At 39.2% G+C, this 16,378-nt stretch overlaps 1 protein-coding gene across 1 annotated transcript; it reads left to right on the top strand.

The window, feature by feature from the left end:
• The first annotated feature begins 727 nt into the window (after positions 1-727).
• On the top strand, positions 728-4,454 carry LOC107633811 (uncharacterized). Its single transcript, XM_016337410.1, has 3 exons — positions 728-1,147; positions 1,528-2,581; positions 3,925-4,454. Exons 1-3 carry the CDS (start codon positions 728-730, stop codon positions 4,452-4,454), a joined length of 2,004 nt encoding a protein of 667 aa, XP_016192896.1.
• The last annotated feature ends 11,924 nt before the right edge of the window (positions 4,455-16,378 follow it).

Here is a 16,378-nt window from a genome sequence, read left to right as displayed (position 1 = left end):
CTTGGGACTCTGTTTTGGTTTATATATCTTGTTTAGATACTTTTATCTCCATTAAATAATACAAACTGTGATGACTCCTTCTAGAGGGGATTTTGGAGAATAGGTTGTATGTATTTGTGTCCCTTTGGGTTTCCTTTGGGGTTTCCTTATTTTATTATATGTATATATTATTATGCTCGGACCGGTTATCTTCGCAGCCGGATTTTGAGTCTTGATATTCCCGTTTTTGACACTCTTTATATATATGATCTTGCGTTAGCTTATCCTTTGCTCGTTACGTTGTCGATCGGAGTGTTGCCCGTTCGAGTTACGGTTTTTGTTTACCCCCTTTTTCTACAAAGGCTCCTAGTTATAATCAATTATTCATACTACTATACGTACTAAATTTTTGTTTTAGAGGTCGTAATACCTTGCCATCTCTGAATTATGACTTAAGCATAAGACTTTGTATGGTAGGGTGTTACAGAAACGATGGTAGAAGGTATAACCTACCATCAACAAACGAGGTGGCAGCATTGATTATGGGTGACTTTGATCTCGAAAAATAGATAGAGATATTGTTGTCGAGACTCGAAGTGGAAGACTTCAGAGAATAAATCAACTTAATCCTTCCTACTTAGGATTGCAGTATCTTTTGTTGTTTCCTTATGGGGAGGACGGTTTCAAGGAGCATATACATCTTAACAAAAGATGTACTAACTCGACCAAGGGCCGCGAAGATGTAACGATGAAGGACTTTTTTGTATTTAGAATACAAGAAAGGTTAGCTGATGGTTCCCCATTGCTGTATTCAAGAAGATTATTCCAACAATTTCTGGTGGATGGATATTCTATGGTTGAGTCTTCTAGACTAACATATATTCGATTAGACCAGGACAAATTTAGGTGTGAGATGTACAAGGAAATAAGTGAAGCTGTATTGATGGGTGAAACAACACCTTCATCAAGGGATAAACGTATCATACTTTTGTCATCTTTCACTAGAGAGTCAAGATATATGATACAGAACTATCAAGATGCTATGACAATTTGTAGGGTTGTTGGATACCCAGACCTCTTCTTAACCTTTACTTGCAATCCTAAGTGGCCTGAGCTTGAGGATTTTCTAAAGAATATGGATCTAAATGCTGAAGATCGTCCTGATATGGTATGTTGAGCCTTTAAGGTCAAATTGGATCGTCTAATCCAAGACATCAGAAAGAACAATATATTTGGAAGGATCATTGTAGGTAAAATTACTTGTAAATCTAAAATATATTTTGAAGTTTACTTAAATGTTGTAGTGTCTTATTTTCCCCGGTACAATGTGATATGGTTTTTAATTTTAATTATTTATGGTCAATTCAACTACTCACCTTTAGAATATTGCATAAGAATTATATTACACACAGAATTTGGACCGAGGACCGATGGATAATCTAAAAACCACATGCTCTTTCACTCTATCAAATTACTTCATACTTTCAAGGTTATTCTGTGAACTAAATTTGTTTAATTGTTTCAGTGTTCTATACTATCAAATTCCAGAAGCGTGGTCTACCCCATGCACACATCTTGGTCTTCTTATATCGAGATGACAAGTATCCAACTGCAGATGATATTGATCAAACCATAAGTGCTGAAATACCAGATAAGGACAGAGATCCACTATACTATGAAGCTGTAGAAAAACACATGATGCACGGTCCATGTGGGAACATCAGGAAATACTCACCGTGCATGGAGAATGGAAAGTGTGTTAGACACTTTCCTAAGAAATTTGTCAACAACACTACTATTGACAAGGATGGATATCCTGTTTACAAGCGAAGAGATAATGGAAAGACAATTAGCAAATGTGGGGTTGAACTTGATAATCATTATGTTGTCCCACACAATAGGAAGCTTCTTTTGAGATATGGGGCACACATTAAGGTTGAATGGTGCAACCAATCAAGATCAATCAAGTACTTATTCAAGTATGTTAATAAAGGAAACGATCGAGTAACTGCTTCGTTTTACAGCAGTGGCACAGCCGATGCAGAGAATGATGAGTGTGATGAAGTTAGCATGTATTATGACTATAGATATATATCTCCATGTGAAGCAGCTTGGAGAATATTTTGGTACGGAATCCACTTTAAAGACCCTTCTGTGGTACATTTGGGATTCCACTTGCCAGGTGAGCAACCTGTTGTTTTTCAAGATCATGAAAATCTAGAAGATGTTGCTAAGGCTTCTGTGAAGGAATCTATGTTTCTTGAATGGTTCCAGGCAAACAAGAAGTACAGTGAGGCTCGGAGTTTGACATATTCAGAATTTCCATCCAAGTTGCTGTGGAAGCCACTATTAAGGAAATGGTTCCCACGCAAGTCTCATTCAGGTATTGGACGGATATTCTTTGTGCCGCCAGGATCAGGAGAAATATACTATCTTCGATTACTCCTAAATTTTGTGAGAGGTCCAACCAGCTATGAGGATATTAGAACTATTGACGGTATTTTATACCCTACATTTAGAGATGCATGTTATGCACAAAGTATTCTAGATGATGACAAGGAATATATCGATGCTACTGAGGAAGCAAGTATTTGGGGGTCAGGTTAATATCTCAGGAAACTATTTGCAACACTGTTGTTTTCAAACACCATAACTAGACCGGAACATGTATGGAAAAACACATGGAAATGACTTTCGGATGATATCCTACATAAACAAAGGAGGTTACTTGACAACCAAGGTATAATTACTGACTACCACAAAATTTATTAGTTTATTGGTTTGTTTTCTTTGATATTATGAAAAAATTTAGTATTTTTGGTACAATGGTTTAATAGTAGTTTTCGCATCTAATAAAATTTGTAATTAACACCATATAAAGGATTAGTATAATGACTCAATATAGGTGATGTTCTAAACTAAATTTGGTAAGATTCAAATATAGGTTTTATTATTTAGGGTAAAATTTTGTTTATGACCGTATCTGTACTAAAATGAATAGAAAGTGACATTATTCCCATCAACAGGTGTCTCCCTTAAAAGCATGTCAAATTCATTATAACATTCAAAACATGTCGTGTAGTTTAATAAATAAACATGTGTTTTTTTTCATGCCTTTTGTTAGTGTAACTGCAGAATTATATTATGTCACTTCTTTCTCAATACCCATCATTGATTGCATCACTTTAGTAAGAAAATTGTATCCTTTCCATTGTTGCGATCAGATTTGCTGTATAAGAATAGATTTAGCAAAATATCAGCCATAGAACACGAATTATAGGCACATGACACACTGAATTGGGGTAATAGCATGTTGGTCAAATACAATCTAATTAGCATGGAGTAAACCAATTTTCATTCTACGACTCTTTATTATGTTTCCAAGTTTGCAATCGATATATATTTTCAAAAACTTATATTGATATATAAGTGTAGATGAGAACACTACTATCTTATTTGAATCACATGGAAAAAAAACTATTATTATATACATCTATAAAAAATACTCGTTGATTGGTTACACTGATGCATGAAGTATCACTTCAGAACTAGAGTGGGATGGTACACTAATATAATAGTATGAATATAGTTAGCCTCATAATTTCAAATGATTCATAACTAATACATATATTCATAGCAATTCCACATATATGAATTAGACTTATACATAAGGTATAATTTTCAATATAAGATTGTTATATGTTTGATTTTTTATATCTCAGTATATGTAGATTTTAAACCCACATTAGGCCAATTAGAATTACCATGGGAGCACAAGTATTCAAATCTTTAGTTTTTACATGTCCATATATGTAGTAAGTAATTTTACATTCTTATCAATTGCCTTTTTATATTTGTTATTTATCAAAAATTAAAATTTGAATATTAAATTTGATATCTAATATTTATATGTGTGACTAATAAAGTTTTGTTTTAATACCTCAGATTTACATATGACAGAGACAGAAATAAGAGACTTGACTCTTATTGAAATTGAGAACTTATTAAAGGGATACAATAAGAGCCTAAAAGACATCCTTTCTATGCCATTCCCTAATATGGACATGTGTTATCAACAATTGATGTCCAATGGTGTCAATAGGCTTATTTGTGACGAGCTTCGTTATGATAGGCGACAATTGGTAGTGGAACATGCAGATTTATTACAAAAGCTAACAGATGAGCAGAAGAGAGTGTATAAACAAATATTAGCAGCTATCAATAGTGGTGATGGTGGTGTGTTTTTTCTATATGGATATGGCGGTACAGGGAAGACATTTGTTTGGAAAACATTAGCTGTTACAATTAGATCTAAAGATCAAATTGTCTTGATGGTTGCTTCGAGTGGGATAGCATCTCTCTTGCTCCCTGGTGGAAGGACAGCACACTCGCATTTTGCAATCCCTATTAACCTTGATGAGTTTTCAACATGTAACATTAATCAGAACAGCCCTTTGGCAGAGTTGATAATTTGATGTAAGCTTATTATATGGGACGAAGCTCCAATGGTCAATAGACTTTGCATCGAAGCACTTAATAGAACAACGAGAGACATCTTAAGGTTCAAGAATGCTAATAGTCTTCAACAACCTTTTGGAGGCAAGATTGTTGTATTTGGTGGAGATTTTTGACAAATACTACCTGTCATACCCAAGGGCAGCAAGCAAGATATTGTCAATGCAATAATCAATTCTTCGTATATTTGGGATAGTTGCAAGTTGTTGTCACTAACACAGAACATGCGGCTGCGGGCGGACACTCTTGATGAAAGGAATAATGAGGTAAAACAGTTTGCTGATTGGATTTTGTCAATTGGAGATGGTCGGTGTGGTGATCCTATTGATGGGATAGACAAGCTAGGAATTCTTGATGATATTTTCATTGATTAATGGGATGACCCTATAGTATCCATTTGCAAGGCAACATACCCAGAATTGTTTCTAGGGGTAAATTGTGTATCACATTTGAAGGAAAGAGCTATACTTGCACCAACTCTACATATGGTTGATGAAATCAATAGCTTCATGATGAGTTTGAACAGTGAAGAATCTAAAACTTATTATAGTTCGGACACCGCATGTCAATCAGAAGCGCACAATGACTTATTGGCATCAGTTCATACACCCGAGTTTCTAAAGAGCATTAGATGTTCAGGTGTTCCCAACCATGAATTAACATTAAAATTAGGGACCCCGATAATGTTACTAAGGAACATAGACCACTCAGCTGAACCATGTAATGGCACACGGTTGGTAGTTTCTAAACTCGGAAGACACATCATTGAAGCAAGAAGCTTTTTAGGCAGTGGGAACGGTGATAAGGTATTCATAGCACGGATGACCCTCACTCCATCCAATCATAGAATACCATTCAGATTTCAACACAAATAGTTTCCAATAATGGTATCCTATGCAATGTCAATCAATAAAAGCCAAGGTCAATCATTGTCAAATATAGGGTTGATTCTTAAAAAACCTATTTTTACGCATGGCCAACTTTATGTTGTACTTTCAAGGGTCACTCATAGGAGAGGTCTCAAGATTCTGATTTGTCATGATGAACATGAGAAGAGGAAAACAGACAATGTGGTATACAAGGAGGTGTTTAGGAATTTAAGCTAGAGTTATTTCACATAAGACACAGAGGTAAGACTAACCCAATATACATGTATATTTACAACTTTGGCATGTTTTAATGACATTTTTTAAGTTTTGCGATTAATACAAACTATATTAAAATTTCTTGTTTATTCTGTAAATTACTTTTACGCAACAACTTATTGTTTAGAAGATTGAAAATTTTAACCCTAACTCATGAATTAATTCTAGCTTTTTAAGATTGTAAATGCTTCATTTAAACACTCATTGAAGTCCATTCATTTTTTCAGGTAGACAATTGTACAACTTTATTTCAAAATAGGGATTCAGTGCTCCAGCAATGATTACACATACAAGGTAATTTATAAGATGATGCACAATGTGTTAGGTACATGTTCTTATCTAATCATTCAAGTTTATATGCAATAGGCAATTTACAATGTTTAGCTTTTTTTAATTTATAACACGTGTCTTGCGGATTATATTGCTTAATTATTTTTGGAGAATCTATGATAGCACATTTGTTTTAATGTTTGGCCATACAGTAAGAAAAAGCTATCATTTCAAAAAGTGGCTCAATTTTTATTATAAGCAAATTGGGGAACAAAGCTTATTTACAAACTGTACTCTTCATGTATTGCTACCAAATAAGACAATCCCATTGATTTTAAGGTCAAGATTAACTTTCAAAATATCTAATTCTCAATGGGACATTCTGGTTTCCTTTAAACTCAGTTTAATATATTTTTTTTGAAACGCAAGTTGCTAGCCAAAAGCTAGCACACGTGTTAGGATTATTTCTCCTATTATAGCCCACCTTTTCTATTAAAAAAATTTAAAGCATTCACACTTTTGGTGCCAATTCAGTGTTTTGTTTTTTATTTCGCAAAGAGATTTGTATTTTCATTACGAGTTTCTATTATTTATTCCTTTCTTTTTATACGAGAAAATATTTTTCATACAGCAGTTAAAAAATACACATTTTTATCAGTCATATTTCTTCGAAAACGGTCAATCAAACTTACAATCTAAAATAAGACTACAGAAGGATAGAAACCACTACACATTACATGATAATTTTTTTCGGATTATTTTTAGACCAGATTAAATATGAATTTAATTAGCATAATTTAATTATTATGATATATTTAGTTCTAATTGAGCAACCTTTTCCCAACATAAAATTCATTTGTAACATAAACCTTCTATGTGATATTTCAACTAATGGAACAACTACAAACTGTACAAGATTCTACTAATTCTTGATGTGACCCAATTATATATAAACATAATTAACATCTCTAATCAACTTTGTATCCACCCAATTTCATTTTCATGTCATAAGTATTAATCTTCATTTAACATTTTGCATACAACGTAGTTGAATATTATGATATTTTTGGTTAAACATGAATGAGTAAGCAAGTACCTAAAGCATGGAAGAAGTCTCATTACCATTGAGTAGACAACTTATAATTAAAGATATTATATCACACCCATCATCAACAATTTCAGTATTAATGGAATTTTCCAAATCCGGATCACAACCAAGCGCCAATTTGTAAGTACTGAAAGACAAAACAACTTAAATCAATTATCTAACTCTGTTTTAACAAAATATAAAATTAATATTGGTAGAAAGGAAATATAGGCGATGATTAATGTAAGATCCGGTTAATTAACGACTAATTAACCCATAAATGAGAATTTATTCTAGAAAGCCAAAAATGTTATTTTTATGGCTTAATATGATAGAGGAAATTGAGACGAGAATTTCGGTACCAATGTTATAGAAATCGGACCAAGATTGGACCGAACGGGCCAAACCGGGCCAACCGGACCCAAAGTGGGCCCTTGGCCCAACTAAACTAAACCAAAACCCTAGTTTTCAGCACTCTCTCTCCTCATTTGAGACACTAAATACGCTGAAATGGAGGCCATGGAGGAAAGAACACTCTCTCAAGTTCTATCTCTCATTTGGTCTTCAAACCACCATAACTTTTGATCTAGAGCTCCGATTGCCGCTCCGTTTGCGGCCACGCGTTCACCGCGGAGAGCTCTACAAAACCCATACAATTAATCTTGAGGTAAGCCACGTTTTACTGTTCGAAATTCCAGCCCTTGATTTCGAGTTTCATGAGCAAAAATGTTGAGATTTTGGGTTCTTTGATGTTATAGGACCCAACTCTCTTGAAGGAGAAGGTTAATCTTGTCTCCTTGGACCTTGGGTGTGGTAAGATTCTCAACCCTAGTGTAAATTATTGTTCTATGATATTTGGGTATTGAGATGTTGTGTATGGGTACAATGATTGTGGCTTAGGTTGTGTATATGTGAATATTGGAGCTTGATTGGTGATTTTGGAAAGCTTGGAAGAGGGTTTTGTGTGATAAAATCTGTTCTTGGAGGTGTTGATACCTTGAGAGCTTGTGGACAAGTGGTTTGGAAGTACTCCGGTTGAGCTTGGGAAATCGGCTAAGGTATGGTTTCGGTTTCTCGTATCTAATATGTAATGTGGTAGGAAATACTTAGGCTAGAGGCCCTAAGATAGGCATTGAATTGATGATGTTGTTGATTGGTTGAGATATATGATGTGATCATATATGTGATTATGAATATTGATGCCTTGATTTTGTGATATATGAGAAATGCATGTTGTGCTATATGCTTGATGGATGATTGAGGTTGAATTGGTGGGTGGTACCATGTTGATGGTGAGTATGATGATGATTATGTATAATGATGGTTGATTGGAAATGGTATTATTGGAAATTGGGATGAGGAAGGATGTATGATATGATATTGTGTTTGTCCTTTAGCCATTTGATTGAGAAGTGTTAAAATGGTTGGATGTGATTTTGGAAAATTTGGTAGAGTGTCAATGTGTGAGTTGAGGATGGCTTGTTGTTAATTTTGGTACATTTTGAATGATTTCAAAGAAAAGGGTTGAAATTGGCATGTTTTGATTGATTTTTGAAAAGAGTTGAAAGTGGCTTGTTTTGAAAATGGCACTTTGTGGTTTTGTATGAAAACATGATTTTTGGGCATACTTTGACAGGACATAACTTGGACTACGGATCTCTGATTTGTGCCAAATCTGTTTAGAAATGAAATTGGATCCGGGATGTCCATGCCGTTCGAAGAACGGGTGAAAAATGATTTAAAATGAGAGAGTTAATGACCGTCGGAAGATTGGGGGTTGAATCTGTTAATTATGCAGCTTTTAACTTAGAAAATTTTTAGCAGAATAACCCTCCGCGCGTAGGCGCACTTGGCGCGTGCGCGCCATTCTTCCAGGAAGCACCATCCACGCGTGCGCGTGGTGTGCGCGGGCGCGTCGATGCGCTGCGCCATATGCCCAGCCATTTTCCAGAGAGTTGTGCCAGAATTGTGCCAGTTTTGTGCCTGGGCGTAAGAGCACCCACGCGTACGCGTGGCTGACGCTTGCGCGCCGTTTGGATATTTTTCAACCCACGCGTTCGCGCGTATGACGCTTGCGCGTCGATGAGTTTTAAGGCCATCCACGCGTGCGCGTGGAGTGCACGTACGCGTGGCCCTGTTTTCATCCCAAAGTTGATTTTTGAGTTTTAAAAGCCAAATTTCATACTTCTAAGCCTCCGATCTCACCACTTATGTCTTAAATCATTATGATATGCCTAGCATGAGAAAAAGGGCTAGTGAATGCGGTAACTTGCGAGTGAAGTAAGGGGAAAAATGAATGATCATTGATGATCAAAGATGATTATGTGAGATGCGGAGAATGGCGGTGGAAGTGCTTGTTATGCCATGGGCCGAAGGGCCATAATTGTTAATAAATTGGCTGGTTATGGATTTAACCGTGAGCCGGATGGCTGGATTATGCCGTGTGACGGCGGAGCCATGTTTATGGCTAAATATAAATGCATATATGCTGTTGAATGAATTGTGAATGTTTGCACTTCCACCATTGGAGATGAGGGTTTCCCTGGGTAGTAGCAATGGCTAGCCACCATGTGCTCCAGGTTGAGACTCGAAGCTCTATTAACCCAATGTCGTAAGTGTGGCCGGGCACTGTGAAAGGCCCGGATGAGCTCGCCCCCATAAATAAATATTCACCAGTGATGGTGATGGATAAATATTCACCAGTGAGGGTGATGGATATGGATCATGATTATGATCAAGTTTATGATGAGTATAACTCGAGTTGGGGATGCACGACAGAGGGACAGTCCAATGGCTAGCTACCAGGACTTGTCGGGTTGGCTCTATAACCGACAGATGATATCATCAGCCACTAGGGACAGGCATGCATCATAAGCATACTACATGAATTGTTTGAGATTGCCTATTTGACTACATATTACTTGCTAATTGCCTAAATGCCTTATCTGTTCCTATTTGTAAATCTCTTGTCTTATATAACTGTGTTTGCTATATTATACTCCTGCTGGTGGTTGGGAGGTCTGAAGGAATTGGAAAGGGAAGTATTAGTTAGACTGAAGAATCTTTAGTCAGTTGCCACTTACGGTTTAGCTTGTTTATAAGCTTTGATATTATCTGGAGGAAGTTCTAGGATTGCCTTCGGCTTTCCTCTATTATTATGTATTATATATGTGGAAGCTGTTACCGTACTGGGGACCTCTGGTTCTCACCCATGCGGATTTTGTGGTTTTCAGATGCAGGACGCGAGGCTTCTCGTTGAGGCATGCTGGAGACTTCTGGATTAGCGAAGATCCTTTGTTCTCGGAACTCTGTTTTGGTTTATATATCTTGTTTAGATACTTTTATCTCCATTAAATAATACAAATTTTGATGACTCCTCTTATAGGGGGGTTTTGGAGAATAGGTTTTTGTATTTGTGTCCCTTTGGGTTTCCTTTGGGGTTTCCTTATTTTAACATATGTATATATTGCTATGCTCAGGCCGGTTATCTTCGCGGCCGGATTTTGAGTCTTGATATTCCTGTTTTTGACACTCTTTTGTATAAATATGATCTTGCGTTAGCTTATCCTTTGCTCGTTACGTTATCGATCGGAGTGTTGCGCGTTCGAGATTACGGTTTTTGTTTACCCCCTTTTTCTACAAAGGCTCCTAGTTATAATCAATTATTCATACTACTATATGTACTAAATTTTTGTTTTAGAGGTCGTAATACCTTGCCATCTCTGAATTATGACTTAAGCATAAGACTCTGTATGGTAGGGTGTTACATTATGGTATCAGAGCAGTTCATTCCTGTAGAGCCTGAGGAATGGACTGACTATGCTTCTGTGCATTCTCTGTATGTGTGTTATGTGCTGTTAGTATATCTACTTGATATAGTTAGCATAAACGTTCATGAGCATGCATTTGGGACTTTGAAGCACTAAACTTCCGATATTGAGACTGATCATCTTAATATCGATTGTTTGGTGTGTATAGGAACCAGATGGCGCCCCGTGGACGCGGTAGAGGCCGTGGGAGAGGTCATACGAATACTCGTGCGCCGGTGAATAACCCTAATGACCCGGTAAACTTTATGACTGCGTTGGAGAACATGGTTGCTGCTATGCAAGCCACTGTTGAGGCTCTTGGTCAACAGATGAACAACCATGGTAATGACGGAGGTGGAGTTCAGGGCCCGATGACACTGGCGAACTTTTTGAAGGTTAATTCCCCGAAGTTCAAGGAAACTACTAGCCCGACTGAGGCCGATACATGGTTTCAGGCCATGGAACGAGCACTGCAAGCGCAGGTGGTGCCTGAAGGACAGCGTGTTGAGTTTGCTACCTATTTGCTCACTGGCGAAGCGTCGCATTGGTGGCAAGGTATCCGACGTCTCCTGCAGCAGGGTGATGATGATATTACCTGGGATATCTTCCAAGAGGAGTTCTATAAGAAGTACTTTCCGACTTCTGCTAGGACGGCCAAGGAACTTGAATGTTGCTGCTGAAGCAGGGTACTATGTCCGTATCTGAGTATACTGACAAGTTTGAGGAGCTGTTCAGATTCTCTCGTATGTGTCAAGGGACTCCGGTGGAATATGAGGAATGGAAGTGTGTTAAGTACGAAGGAGGACTCCGGAGCGATATTTTCAGTTCAGTGGGACCAATGGAGATTAGGACTTTCTCTGAGTTGGTGAACAAGTGTAGGGTTGCTGAAGAGTGTGTGAAGAGGGCAGCCGCTGAGAAAGGAAGTCACAAAGGGTCATTTCCACATAACCGAAGGAAGAGCTTTGCACCTAGAGGCCCGTCTTTCAAGAGGGGAGGTTCTTTTAGGAGGCCCAACAACAACTACTCCCAAGGAAAAAGGTTTGGGAAGCAGCCTCAGAATGATCAAGCTTGTACTAGGTGTGGGAGTCACCATCCGGGAGTACCATGCAAGGCCGGATGGGGTTTGTGCTACAATTGTGGAAAGGCGGGGCATAAAGCCGCAAGTTGTCCGGAGAAGCAAAAGCAAGGTGCTGGGAAAGCACAGCAAACTGGTCGGGTGTTCACCACCTCAGCTGTGGGTGCAGAAGGATCTGAGACACTCATTCGAGGTAACTGTGAAATGGCTGGTCAAACTTTAAATGCTTTATTTGATTCGGGAGCATCGCATTCATTTATTGCATTTGAGAAAGCCCATGAATTAGGATTGAAGATCGTAACCTTAGGTTATGACTTAAAAGTGTATAATGCTACCCATGAAGCCATGGTAACTAGGCTAGGATGCCCGAAAGTTTCGTTTAGGTTCAAGCATCGTGATTTTGTCCATAATTTAATCTGCTTACCGATGATCGGTCTTGATCTTATCTTGGGATTGGACTGGTTATCCGAAAACCATGTCCTGCTTGATTGTTCTACCAAGTCGGTGTACTTTATGCCGGAGGATACAGAAGGGCCGGTCGTGGTAAATAATTATTACTTGAATTCGATGATGGTGAACTGTTCTGGAATCGAATGTCAGGGTATTTTGTTGTTAACCGCGGGTGTTTCGGGTGATGATCAAAGGTTGGATCAGATTCCAGTAGTGTGTGAGTTTCCGGAAGTGTTTTCCGACGATATTGAGGAATTTCCACCTAACCGAGAGGTCGAGTTTGCTATTGAGTTGGTGCCTGGGGCGGGACCAATCTCAAGTGCTCCTTATAGGATGTCACCGTTAGAGATGGCCGAGCTAAAGTCTCAGTTAGAGGAATTGTTGGGTAAGAACTTTATCCGACCAAGTGTTTCCCTGTGGGGTGCTCCAGTGTTACTGGTAAAGAAGAAAGATGGAAGTATGCGGCTCTGTGTGGATTACAGGCAGCTGAACAAGGTCACCATAAAGAATAAATACCCATTGCCGAGAATTGATGATCTCATCGACTAGTTACAAGGAGCTGGGGTTTTCTCTAAGATCGATTTGCGATCCGGTTATCACCAGATAAGGGTGAGGGGTGAGGATATCCCTAAGACCGCTTTCAGGACTCGTTATGGTCATTACGAGTATACTGTAATGTCCTTTGGGTTGACGAACGCTTCTGCAGTATTCATGGATTACATGAATAGAGTATTCCGTCTGTTTCTGGATAAATTCGTTGTTGTCTTCATTGACGACATACTAATTTACTCCAAGACTGAAGAAGAGCATGCAGAACACTTGAGGACCGTGTTGCAGATTTTAAAGGAGAAGAAACTCTATGCGAAACTGTCTAAGTGTGAGTTTTGGAAGGATGAGGTGAAGTTTTTGGGTCACGTGGTGAGTAAGAAGGGAATAGCCGTAGATCCAACTAAGGTAGAAGCTGTGATGGATTGGAAGCAACCAACCACAGTAACTGAGATAAGGAGTTTTCTCAGTTTAGATGGCTATTATCGAAGGTTCATCAAAGGCTTTTCGTAATTAGCTTTGCCGTTGACAAAGTTAACTCGCAAAGACACTCCGTTTGTTTGGACTCCTGAGTGCGAGGAGAGCTTTCAGGCATTGAAGAAAAAGCTGACTACTGCACCTGTGTTGGTGTTACCTGAGCCGAACGAACCATTTGAGGTGTACTGTGATGCCTCACTAAAGGGTCTAGGATGCGTGCTGATGCAGCATCATAATGTGGTGGCGTATGCCTCACGACAGTTAAGACCTCATGAAGTTAGTTACCCTACGCACGATTTGGAACTCGCTGCGGTTGTGTTTGCCTAGAAGGTGTGGAGGCATTATCTCTATGGGGTTAAGTTCCAAGTCTTCTCTGATCACAAGAGCCTGAAATATCTCTTTGATCAGAAAGAGCTTAATATGAGGCAGAGGAGGTGGATGGAATTGTTGAAAGACTACGACTTTGAGTTGAATTACCATCCTGGAAAGGCGAATATAGTGGCGGATGCGTTAAGTTAGAAGTCGTTGTATGCGTCTTGGATGATGCTTCAAGAGGAGAAGTTGCTCAAGGGATTCGAGAGTCTAAAAATTGGTGTTCGAGAAGTATCTGGAATCTTGTGTTTGAGCCGATTAGAAATCTCGAGTGATTTTAAGTCCGAACTCCTAAAGGCTCATGAAAATGATGAAGCATTATGGAAGGTGTTACCAGCTATCGAGCAAGGAAAACAGTGGAGAGTGTCGGAAGAAAAAGATGGGTTATGGAGATTCAAGGGTAGGATCATTGTGCCGGATGTTGGCACTTTGAGGCAAGATATCTTAAAGGAGGCACACAAAAGCGGATTCTCCATTCACCCGGGAAGTACTAAGATGTACCATGATTTAAAGGCGATGTTTTGGTGGCCGGGTATGAAGAATGATGTGGCAGAATATGTTTCAAAGTGCTTAACTTGTCAAAAGGTAAAGATTGAACATCAAAGACCTTCCAGGATGTTGCAACCTTTAGAGGTTCCGCAATGGAAGTGGGAAAGTATTGCAATGGACTTTGTGTCGGGATTGCCAAGGACTAGGACTGGTTTTGATGCTATCTGGGTAATTGTGGACCGACTGACGAAGTCAGCTCACTTTTTGCCCATTCGGATGACCTACACCCTTGCGGAGCTAGCTCGATTATACATAAAGGAGATTGTGAGACTCCATGGTGTACCTGCTACTATAATCTCTAATAGAGATCCTCGTTTCACTTCGAGGTTCTGGGGTGCATTTCAGAAAGCTTTTGGAACCCGATTAAGCTTGAGTACAGCTTACCATCCTCAAACAGATGGTCAATCCGAGAGGACGATCCAAACACTAGAGGATATGTTGAGAGCTTGTGTTTTGGACCAACCGGCGAGTTGGGATCGGTATATGCCGTTAGTGGAGTTTGCATACAATAATAGTTACCATGCGAGCATCGGAATGGCTCCGTATGAAGCATTGTATGGGAGGAAATGTCAATCTCCGCTATGTTGGTATGAAGCTGGAGAGAAAGGCTTGTTGGGGCCGGAAATGATAGCTGAGACCATTGAACAAGTCAAGAAAATCCGAGATAGGATGCTTACGGCGCAGAGTCGCCAGAAGAGTTACGCCGATCAGAGGCGGAAGCCCTTGGAATTTGAGGCAGGAGATCATGTTTTCCTTAAGGTTACTCCGACCACAGGAGTAGGTAGAGCGATTAAAGCAAAGAAGTTGAATCCTCGATACATTGGTCCATTTCAGATCCTGGAGAGGATTGGGCCGGTGGCGTATCGAATGGCTCTACCACCTCATCTTTTGAACCTGCACGACGTATCTCACGTGTCGCAGCTTCAAAAGTACACTCCTGATGCTAGCCATGTGTTAGAACCTGAATCGGTTCAGTTAAGAGAAGATTTGACGCTTCCAGTGGCTCCAGTCAGAATTGATGATACTAGTATCAAACGGTTGCGTGGAAAAGAGGTTTCATTAGTCAAAGTGGCTTGGAGTCGAGGCGGTGTTGAGGAACACACTTGGGAACTTGAGTCGGAGATGCGAACGGATTTTCCGCACTTATTCTCAGGTAATTGACTTTGAATTTGAATTTTGTGGGCAAAATTCCCAATTAGGTGGGTAGAATGTAAGATCCGGTTAATTAACGGCTAATTAACCCATAAATGAGAATTTATTCTAGAAAGCCAAAAATGTTATTTTTATGGCTTAATATGATAGAGGAAATTGAGACGAGAATTTCGGTACCAATTTTATAGAAATCGGACCAAGATTGGACCGAACGGGCCAAACCGGGCCAACCGGACCCAAAGTGGGCCCTTGGCCCAACTAAACTAAACCAAAACCCTAGTTTTCAGCACTCTCTCTCCTCATTTGAGACACTAAACACGCTGAAATGGAGGCCATGGAGGAAAGAACACTCTCTCAAGTTCTATCTCTCACTTGGTCTTCAAACCACCATAACTTTTGATCTAGAGCTCCGATTGCCGCTCCGTTTGCGGCCACGCGTTCACCGCGGAGAGCTCTACAAAACCCATACAATTAATCTTGAGGTAAGCCACGTTTTACTGTTCGAAATTCCAGCCCTTGATTTCGAGTTTCATGAGCAAAAATGTTGAGATTTTGGGTTCTTTGATGTTATAGGACCCAACTCTCTTGAAGGAGAAGGTTAATCTTGTCTCCTTGGACCTTGGGTGTGGTAAGATTCTCAACCCTAGTGTAAATTATTGTTCTATGATGTTTGGGTATTGAGATGTTGTGTATGGGTACAATGATTGTGGCTTAGGTTGTGTATATGTGAATATTGGAGCTTGATTGGTGATTTTGGAAAGCTTGGAAGAGGGTTTTGTGTGATAAAATCTGTTCTTGGAGGTGTTGATACCTTGAGAGCTTGTGGACAAGTGGTTTGGAAGTACTCCGGTTGAGCTTGGGAAATCGGCTAAGGTATGGTTTCGGTTTCTCGTATCTAATATGTAATGTGGTAGGAAATACTTAGGCTAGAGGCCCTAAGATAAGCATTGAA

The sequence above is a fragment of the Arachis ipaensis genome, chromosome B3 (assembly GCF_059453495.1).
Source record: "Arachis ipaensis isolate K30076 ecotype BB chromosome B3, ASM5945349v1, whole genome shotgun sequence".
NCBI classification, from domain to species: Eukaryota; Viridiplantae; Streptophyta; class Magnoliopsida; order Fabales; family Fabaceae; genus Arachis; species Arachis ipaensis.
The sequence above is the reverse complement of the archived record's forward strand: the minus strand, read 5'-3'. Positions and strand labels throughout refer to the sequence as shown.